An 11,022-nucleotide genomic window follows, 5' to 3' on the forward strand; every position below is an offset into this window, starting at 1 on the left:
GGGATATAAGTCGATTTAGCCGGACGCGCTTTCCAAATCTCTCTCTTAGGGTTACGGTTAGGGTTTTAATTTTATTAGGGTTAGGATTTTGGTTTAAGGTTTTTTAGGGTTTAAGGTATTTTGAAAGTGTTTAGGGTTTTTGACTAAAACGGTAAAAATTCTTAGGTAGTTTTAAATGTTCGGGGATGTGATAACGCGCCTCAATACACATACATTTTATATGTCATGGCAGGATAGGACCATGATCTTAGAAACCCATTATGGGAAATCCAGTTTCTAGGTAATAATGATTGATACAATCAGGGGTCGAATTCAACATAAAGGTCCCAGTCGACGGCCGTGATGTGGTCACGAGTTTGAGTATAACCGAGGGGCCAGGTGACGATCGTTATACGGTCGAGAGTTCAAACTTTTCAGATACCCGTAAAAAATGCCCTATATATACCATACATAAGATTGAGACCATAATCATACAGAAAAACTCTAGGGACTTTCAGTGTAATCAACGTAATTTTTTTATCTATTTCCAAGTAGCAGGTATCTCTAACCTTTCATTCTTGTTTGAAGATCGACAACGAGGAGGACACAAAAGGCTCTCAAGAGGAAAGCAAATGTTCTGACATAATAGAGGTCAAACTCGAGTCGACGCGATAGTAATTGTAGTTATTAATGGGTTGTGTAATAACGAAAATCGTCGTCGCTCTGAAAGGAACATCACCTTTACTATACCGTAACAGTTTATCCCCACTTGAGAGTCCTCTTGCATCCACAACGGTGTCTGCCTTCAAACAAGAATGAAGGTTAAAGGTACCGGTTGCCTGGAAATGGAGGAAAAAATTACACCGATTATAGCTAGAAGCCCTAGAGTTTTTCCATATGAATATCCCCTCAAACTTTTGTATGGTATTTATAGGGCATAATTTTCAAGTATTTGAAAAGATTGAGCTTGTGGTTGCGTAACGACCGTCAAATGACTCCCCTGTTATACCCTGATCCATTATCGCATAGCGGTCGTTGATTGAGACCTCCACATCGACTTCCACCCTTGATCATACAAAGGAAAATCACCCCATACCCGACTTCCCTGGGATAGGCTTCGGAGGCAATGATCCCATCTCGACATGATATATGAAATGTATGTGACTCAGAACAATATTGCATCACTAATGAATCAAAAATGCCTCAAAAATAAACCAAATATTTTTAGCAATCAGAATTTTTAAGACCGAGAAATGGTTTATAGTAGAGAAATAAAAAGGTTTGGAGAGAAATTATATGAGTAAGGGGTGATGAAGCTTGGTATGTGAGAGTCATTTTATAGCTGCATGGAAAGGTCTGTTTGCAAAGGAAAAACTTCAAAGTGCACTAGAGCATATTCTAAACTTGTTGAAGTGTTTAAATCGTCTGAATTATGAAAAGCGTCAGACTTGGAATAGTAAATATGTTAGAGAAAGCTCACCTAGCTAAGGGGCTTTCTCTAACATATTTACTATCTCCGGGCAGAAAGTACCTTTTCAAATAACTGTTGTGCACATTATGAAGCGTAAAATCTCGATAAAATTATATGAGTTCTGAATGCGTGATCAAAATTATTTGCACCATACACTATGAAACGAATGTGTGCTTTCGTAAACAAAATTCATAGCACGTGTTCTCTTTTTTCCTTACATAATTTTCTTATAAAATGGGTGTAATTTTCATAACATAGACACATATCAAGTTAATATCAAACAAATAACCTTGCATCACGTATGAGAGATGTGTGTACTCTTTCGGACAACTCTTTACTTATTTTTTTACGTTTATTCATCCAAACCATGACTGATATTGAAATGAGTCGACGAGTGAAATTCGTTATATACTATGATAGTCAAATCTGTAATAAAAATTTTGGGGCGGTGTTTGTAGGAGCGAAGTTCATGGAATTAGCATTTAATAGTACCATTCAAATGCGTGAGCTATGAACCAGAATCAGGAGGAAAGTCGTGGGATTGAGTCGGAGAAGAATTATGAGGTTACAATGCAAATTTCTTGCATTTGTTGACCCCTATAAGTATGAGCTATTCAATATGATTAGCGAGACGCATCTTGAGACAGTAATATAATCGCACATCTCAAGAGAAAATGTTTTTATTGAGTTATATGTCGAGTTCTCCAATGTTGATGGATATGGCCCATCTTCGACCTCCATCGCGGTGAATACGGGTACTGAAGTTCAAGTAGAAAGTCCTACTATACAGTTCTACGGTGGGTTTTTTAGCCTCTTTTAAAGTGGCTACTATGATTTTCCTGGAACATCTATGGGTAGACACTCATTGGTCTCCAGCATCGATCTAAACTTTGAGGATCAATACCAATCGGGGTATCAACATAACCCAAATCTAGACACTCAGGCTCGACATTCAATCAGTGCATTCAATTTCAACTTCGGCACTGGGTCGATGTAATGGAGTAGAAACAGTTATACCGGGGGATCATCGATATACACCGTTCATCAACCCAAAGATTATTCTAGTGGTCATTGGGTTACAGGAGAACCGATAGCGTACTCCTTTTAACAGGGCCAGTGATGGTACGTCCAACACCATGCTCAAATGTGACAATGAAGGGGTGGACGAGGAAGGGGATGCAGGTGAGGAAGAAGGGGTTGCAGACGCAAACAAAGGGGAGGAGTTAAAACCTAAGCCAATTTGGTAGCGGGATTTGGATGGTTCAAAAATGGCACTATTTTCCAAACCGAATCCGGTTACAACAAATTCAGAACCTTGCGAGTTTGAAGATGACGCATCGGACAGTGCTCCAGACCCAGATCCATAATTTAAGACGTATGAACCTCTGCCCCATATAACGAACATCGACCTATTGACCGAGGGTGGTTTAGAGTTTTCTCAGCTTCTACACAGAACACCTTGTCATACAAGCACAAATATTGATGTACGAGTACTAGAAGTTGGAATGAAATACCTCAACAAAGACACTTTTCTTACTGTACTGAAGCGGTACAAAATCAAGAACGGCATGAACTACTACGTCACAAAGTTCTGCTCCAAGAAATTTAAAGAAAAGCGCGCAATGAAGGACGGGAGGTGTAAGTGGAAAAAATCATGGCGTCTTTCTGAAAGAAAAGTAGGCTATGGATAAAAAGAAGTATCTCGGTCCCAATACGTGTGTTTTGATGGGTGCAAGTCAGGACCATCCAAGGCTAGACTCAGACATGATTGCTAACATTATTCTACTGATGGTTAAGGTCAGTCCCCGAATTGAAATACCATTGCTGATTGTGAACATACATAGTCAGTACTAGTACACTCCAAGGTACTACAAAATATGGGTTACAAAATAGAAGGCTGTGGAGAAGTTGTATCACGAGTGAGAGGGTTCATATAACTATCTATGGAAATGGTGTTAGGTATTGGATTGATACGTACCAGGTTCTGTAACCGATCTCAAAACACGGCCAGGGTACTGCGGCAATCAAATGGTCCCTGGAAAAGAAGTATTCCACCAATACTTTTAGACCTTTGAGCAATGTAGAGAGGCATTTCAGCACTGTAAGTCTATGGTCCAAATTAACGACACCAGGCTGTACAGAAGGTATCAACAACGTCTGATGCTTGTCGTTGCTTAGGACGGTAATCGGAGAAACGACAGATGACTAGGATTTCTTCTTGAATCGGTTATGTCACCTCGTTTGCCTGCAGGTCGGCATATGTGTCATATCGAATAGGGGACCTAGAATACTCTCGAAGATTGATCGTCACGGATCCCTTTGGGATTGCACTTATCATCGGTACTACATACGACATGTAGGATCGAACTACTACCAAAAATATCCTTCGGCGACTGAGCGAGATCTAGTCATCGACCTGGGTTTGTAGTTCCAACTATGTATTTCCTGCACATTGAATTTTCAATTATAGGGTTATTTCATTGCACTAACCAGTACCTATTTATCAAGAGGTTACGAGCCCGTCCAACATGTTTTCCATCAAAAGTTGAACAACTTGAGCACCATTAATATTTACGGTTCGGTGTATATTTCGAAAATACCATTCGAATAGTGGATGTAGTCGTATAACGGGGATCTACAATACGAGTACATAACATCAAACTTGGCCGAGTGCATCAATTCGGTACTAAAGAGACATATCATTTGTCAGTAACATCGGTTGCCAAGAGACATACTTTCGACTGGCCGCCTTGTTTTCTTAAAGGGAGTTGGCGAATGCTGGACAAATAGCGATTGGCAATACATACTGCGATGACGTGATGCAAGAGATTCGACGAAGTACAACTAAAGCTAACATGATGTATGTAATGTGCCACTCACGTTAGAACCTTGATTTTCGAGTCATGGAGCACACTAGGCCCGACCAAGAAATGTTAGGTGCATCCTATCATGTGAACCTAACAGAAGAGACCTGTGATTATGGGAGATTCTAAACACTTCGATTCTCATGCGCACATGCAATTACCGTATGTGGGAACATACGGATTGAGTACGCTACATCAATAACGTCTACCAACTATAATGCATTCATAGTGTGTGGAGTCCTAAATTTCCACCCGTCCCAAATGGGAGTATGTGGTCACTTATGTCCAGTGCGTTGTTCAAGTTGGTGCCAAACAAGGACCTGCATCACGTCCCAAAAGGTCGTTTGAATTCCACTTGGATAAGGAACAATATGGATATTCGAGATAGGTATAACCAATAGAAATTATGCGGGTATTGTAGAAACCCAGGGCATGCGAAGCCAACATGTTCCCTATATAGGGAAACATTGGGGCCCTAGCATCAATAACATTGCTTTCAACCAAATTTCATTTTCATTAGTGTTTTTTTATAATTAAAATTTATTTTCAAATGCGCGTGCCATACTAATAGTGTTTTTTGTATTCAGTATAAACTATAAAGGTCAATGTTCCATATTGCGATTAGTTTTAAGGACACAATTTATTTAGTTGTGAAATTTCATGACTCTTGAATGTACGGAGAGTGAACATTTTTTATTCTACATTTTTCATGTTCATCTTTCTTTTCTTTCTTATTTAAATGGCAAGGTAAATTAAAAAAAATGCATATTCAAAACACTATGTCGATAACAAAATCTGACATTTTTTATTTATCGATGAAACATAGATAGTAATAATGACAAATGGTTTGTTTGAATGAATAACCTTAGCTTTTTTTTTATTTCTGACATATTTATGTTTACATTTAAAAATTAAAATAAAAAAATACAATCAATGGTGTCGTCGAGGAGAATGTGTGCCACAAGGTGCTGGATGACGATCGTGTGGAAGATTTTTGCGTGCAGTCGGCCGTACCACCGGAAGTGCATCCGAGTAGCATCCGAATATGTATCCAGAGGTGCGGGCTGGTAGACTTCCTCCTCGTTGTCATAATCGCCTGAGTACGTACCTAGCACGGCCTCCTAGGAGATCGTATCTTCAGGATCGAGACCGCCATCACCTTCCTCCGTGGTGGATTATTATGTCGTCCTCGCCTGCCATCGTGTATTCGCCACTCCCTCGTTCACCTGTCGCGATGATGAGCCACCCCCATAATATTATAATGTGCACGGTGTCTGGGTCACTATAGGCATGAAACTATAAGGTGTTCTAAATCTTGAGCACGTCAGAAAGGTACCGGGTATCGACATTGTCATCGACTATCGTATGGGCATTTGCATCAATAGTGGTAGGTACATCGGCATATGTCCCGACACAGGGTTCAGCATCGACATCTGCTCAGGGGTGTAGTATGTGGGGGATGTCGGTGGAATGAAATATGTACCTATGGGAACAGAAGAACCAACCACGCGCGGTGATGGTCCGTAGTGCGGTGGTACTTGTGAATAAAACACAGGGTTACTTAATTGAATGGGAATACCTGGATCGGAGTGACCCGGATATTGCGCAGCCATAGGCGGCGTATCTTCTGTCAGAGCGGATGACAAATCTATCGCGCAACCGCATCCCTTCCTAGTATGTTGTGGCGGTCAACCGCGTCCTCTCCTCCGGTGATAGTCGGTATGGTTTATCGAAAGCTCTAAACCATGCCAAGTAATCAGTAACTTCCATTGTGTCTGTTGAGAAAATTGTTCGCAAATGGGTATGGATTGCATCCTACAATTCCTCCTTGATGTGCTCCCCGCACCGCACCGACCAGTCGATGTTGTCCTTCCCTCACATGTCCACCTTACACAGCTCTTTCAGGTATTGTGGTGGCGGCAGAATTCGTTGCCTCTACCCTAACTGTCGCAACACCTGGTCTGTTTCATGAATTTTCACCGTCGCGTACACTCCAACGACACCTTCACATCCCACATCTACTAATTGCCCAACACTTTCAACAAAATGCAAAATATAACATCAGTGTCGGCGTACGGCATCTATTCAAACTGAAAAGAAAAATTGTAAATATCGTTATTTATGTTTTTTATGAACCATTACATAATTAATATAGGTTCGAGAGAATAGGTAGCTAACCTCGGCTTTTGAGCGTTGATCTAACAACAGCCTAATATCTTTTAGATCCTCGTGCAGTCCCACATAGCTCGACCCATAGTTCCACCTGTACAGGCGATATGTTAGTCAAAACGTATAATAATAAAAATTACAGTACATACTACGTATTTGTTAATAAATGATGTTTACCTCGTCACCAACGGGAATATATATGGGTCGGTCACCTTACGACGTAGAAACGGTAGTCGCCACTAGGCCCACAACTGCAGTAGAAGCAGACAACCACCGATCGACCCCTCACTCGGTTGCGTGGCCCAACACATCTCACAATATAACGTGGATAATACGGAAGATCCCCAACTTAATTTTCCGCACTGATTGAAGTCCATTAGATGTAGCAGCCACCTTACATGCACCAAATTTTGAGATTTGTCAGGCATTAAAATGCCCCCGATTAACCTCATGATGTATGCTCAAAGCGTATTGTTGTATAAACTCCTCTGTTTGGTCTTCAAGGAGTTTGTTGAAATTATCCTTCAACCTATTTATCAATATCTGACCACATTCAAACTTGTCCGGGACCTTTCTCAATGGTGATTGGCAGAGGTTCACTTTGCCTAAAACGATCGCAGATCCTGTGATAACTGGCCCATCCACTGTCAGACCGATTTGTAGCGCTATGTCTTCGAGTATGATTGTACACATACCATATGGAAAGTGGAAAGTGTGTTTCGGGCCTCCATCTTTCCACCAACGCGTTGATTAGTTGCAAATCGAGTTTGCAGCCCCCAGACATGCGAGATGTATGTAAGAATCCAGCGCTTGCCAAGTGGCCATGAATTTCAGGGATCGTAGGTTTTCCCATATTATGGATGAAGCCCTCCAAAACACGATCATCTACCTATTTACACAATAAAAAATTATAATTATAATAAAAAATTAAATTTAACATTATTGAAATTAATGAAATTTAAATTTCGGTCTTACAATTGCTAATTGGGAGGCGAAAATATACTTGTCGTCAAAATGAATTAGGGAGGCGGCCATTCATGAGAAATCGATTTAAAAGAATAAAAATAAGATAATTAAAAAATATATTTTTAAATAAAAATATCGAAAAATATTAAAAACGAGAGACTTGAGAGACTTGAGAGGGTTTGAAAGAGTTGAGAGAAGGATGTGAATGAGAAAACGAAATTTAACGGGTATTTATAAGGTAAAAAAAGTTACCGTTTAGTAGTTTTTTACCGTTGGCGGCAACGTTAAAAAGCCGTTGGAATCTAACCGTTAACTGAAAAGCTCGTCCAGCTGGACGCACTTTCTAGTTAAATCAACCTATATCCCTAATTAATTCAAAAATCGACCTAAAACCCTAGTTAAAAATAAAAATTGGCCTATAAATCTTATTTTGCCTTGAAAAAATATAATAAAATTATCCTGTTATAAAATGAGAGAATTGGATAGAAAAAAGTGACAATAAATTTGTTTTTAAATATCCAAGATTAAAACAGAGGAGAATACGTCTGATTATACCAAAATTGGGTGAAAAAGGAAGATGAGATCATGACCGTTATTTTTCTTTTTTTGATTGGGTAAAGGTGAGCTGTAACCATCGTGCTTAAACGTGGGTTAAGGAATAAAATATATGGTTATGATTGGGGAATAGGAGGTAGAAAAAAGCACAATTAATTAACCTAATAGCTCAGAAGAAAATTAAATTAAAAGGATTAAATTACAAAATTTTCAAAAAATATTAATAATTAAGGACCGTAAACTTGGACACTCACAGCTACAAAAGATAGATTCTTTAGCCTTTTAGGCTTTATGTACTTCATTAATTATCAATAATGTTAAGGTTAATTTCATTGCCAATAACAACTATACACGTATTACATCTTCTTAATTATGTTTGTACGTGTACATAATTTGTAATGTTAAAAATTTAAAATATCTTCAAGAATTTTAAAATTAAAAATGAATTCACTTATTTTAATAAATAAAATTTTAAAATTTGTAAGAAATTTCAAAAGAGATACTAACTCAAATTTCCTAGAAAATAATCTAATTTTAAAAAAATATTTATCCTAACAAAATAATCATAAATATTAACATTACATTAAAAAAAGAGAGAGAGTAAGTTTTGTCATCCAAACACACATTAAAATATCCATAAATCTCTTCACCCAGTTAAAATATTTTATAAATTTAGTAATTTGGATAAATATTTATATTGTTTGGTGAATAATTAGTAATGAAGAAGGAAGGTAGTTTAAATTATAAAGGGTGCAAGGGCAATGGTTGTATGTGGCCTAGCTGTTACCCTTTAAAGTGACAGCTGCCACAATTATGCTAAGATATACCTTTCACTTTGTCGCTTTGACTCTCTTTCTTAATGTTAAAATTTTTGTTGATGGCTGCCTTTTTATTCTATTTTATTTACATTATCTTTGAAATTAACCTGTTTGAAGTAGAAAAGAATGGTTTAATTACCTAAAATTCCACAATTACTCAACTTTGTCTAAAGCATTGATATGTTTACTTTTATAACAAAAAAAACAAATCCAAAACAATGAATAACCTATTTCTATCGCTTGTATAAAATTTAACAGAAATTACCTTCCGATAACCAAGGAAAATAAACATAGTTTAATTCTAAATAAATAATCACTTACTTTAAGCAACTTGCAAGTCACTTCTCGTTTATAATTAAATCAATTCCCTTTTGCAAGTAAAAAGATGCTCCCCTTTCCTCCTATTTGCAATTCTGCCCTTCCTTTCACTCCTCAAAACCCACCCTGCCTCTTCACTCTTCACTCTCTCTCTAAAATCTGTTTAAATTTTTGCTTCTTTTTCTCTCTCACGCCAACCATATAGGAACTTGTACATTGTACGGCTTAATGGAGGCGGCGGACTTCTTCGTCGGAGGATATTACGGTGGTGCAGCAGGCGACGGTTTCTTGCCGGAGCAAAAGCCACCAGAGAATTTCACGGTGGACGACCTCCTTGACTTCTCCAATGAAGATGCTATTATCAGCGACTATTTCCTCGACAATGTCGCCGCCAATTCCACCGATTCCTCCACCGTCACTACCGGAGGCGATAGCCACTTCTCCTCCGCTAATGTCCCTCACCTCTCTCAGTTCTCCGGCGAACTCTGCGTCCCGGTAATTAACCGAAATGTTCTATTAGCTTATTTCCCCCCTTATTTTTGCATGGTAAAAGATTGTTTTCACGTAGTCAAGTAATTTCTTTTGGCGAGTCGTACTTAAATTATTTTCAACTTGTAGACATTTATCATTTTTAAGATAAAACTGTAAAAATGGATAAATAAACACTCCTTTTCTTCTGAAATCAATTGAACAATTATCAAATTAGACTTCCTAATTTTTCTTTTAATAGATTTATAATTTGTATGTGGAATAAAGAAATAAATAAAATTCATAAATTGAATCAGAAATGAAGTGAAATTATAAAGTAGTAAACATTTTGGTTTTGCAGTATGATGATTTGGCGGAACTTGAATGGCTCTCGAATTTCGTAGAAGACTCCTTCTCAACAGATCAGAATTTACAAAGCAACCTCCAGATATTGGCCACCTCAAAATCACCCACGCCCGAATCATCCTCTTCATCCACCCGATCCGACAACAACCCGATTCTCCAACACGACATTCCACACCCGGCGAAAGCCCGGTCTAAGCGTTCACGGGCACCACCTTGCGATTGGTCCACCCGGGTCCTCCACCTCATCCCGAAATCCATGGGCCAGAAGAAAAGGGAGAACTCCAACGCCAACCCGGAGTCTTCCGGTCGTAAATGTTTGCATTGTGCGGCGGAGAAGACCCCGCAATGGAGAACGGGTCCAATGGGTCCGAAAACACTTTGTAATGCGTGTGGGGTGAGGTATAAGTCGGGTCGGTTGGTACCTGAATACCGACCCGCGGCAAGCCCGACATTTGTGTCGACGAAGCATTCGAATTCGCATAGGAAAGTTTTGGAGCTTAGGAGGCAAAAGGATTTGCAAAGAGCACAGCACCAACAGTTCCTTAGTCAAACTTCGATTTTCGGCATATCCGACGGTGGTGGTGGTACTGATGATTTCTTGATCCATCATCATGGTGTGCCCCATTTTAGGCACATGATTTAGTTATAATTTCAACCCAAAAAGAAATTGTATCTCCTTTCCTAAAATTTGGACTTCAAAAAAGAATTTTGTAGTTTTTTTTTCTTTAAATGAATCTAAAAAGAATTCTAATTTTAAATATGTGAAGTGATACTAAAAAGAAACATTTCTCAAAAACGACGGTATGAACAAATAGAATTGAAGTCGTTTACTTTTAAGGATCAAAATTCAAATTCCTTTATATATACTTAAATTAAAAATCAACATCATAAGACAAAATATAGCAATTAATATCTGGTTTCCAAAACAACCCTTACTAATCTTTTTTTTATTTATAAAAAATAAAGGTATTTTTAATTAGTTAAATATTAAACGAATTTGTGGATTAATACTCAAACTTCAAGGACCCAAATTACTGGGCATGAATTT

The 11,022-nt window shown here is 38.4% G+C and overlaps 1 protein-coding gene across 1 annotated transcript; it reads left to right on the top strand.

Annotated features, from left to right (window-relative positions):
- The first annotated feature begins 9,253 nt into the window (after positions 1 to 9,253).
- Positions 9,254 to 10,732, top strand: LOC105788031 (GATA transcription factor 4). Its single transcript, XM_012614712.2, has 2 exons — positions 9,254 to 9,635; positions 9,970 to 10,732. The coding sequence occupies exons 1-2, from the start codon at positions 9,369 to 9,371 to the stop codon at positions 10,615 to 10,617; spliced, it is 915 nt and encodes a 304-aa protein (XP_012470166.1). The 5' UTR covers positions 9,254 to 9,368; the 3' UTR covers positions 10,618 to 10,732.
- The last annotated feature ends 290 nt before the right edge of the window (positions 10,733 to 11,022 follow it).

This window comes from Gossypium raimondii, chromosome 2 (genome assembly GCF_025698545.1).
Source record: "Gossypium raimondii isolate GPD5lz chromosome 2, ASM2569854v1, whole genome shotgun sequence".
Taxonomy (NCBI): domain Eukaryota; kingdom Viridiplantae; phylum Streptophyta; class Magnoliopsida; order Malvales; family Malvaceae; genus Gossypium; species Gossypium raimondii.

Coding starts and splice junctions, on each gene's coding strand:
- LOC105788031 (XM_012614712.2), top strand. CDS start 9,369: ATGGAGGCGGCGGACTTCTTCGTCGGAGGATATTACGGTGGTGCAGCA. Junction 9,636..9,969: donor CCGGCGAACTCTGCGTCCCG/GTAATTAACCGA, acceptor TTGGTTTTGCAG/TATGATGATTTGGCGGAACT.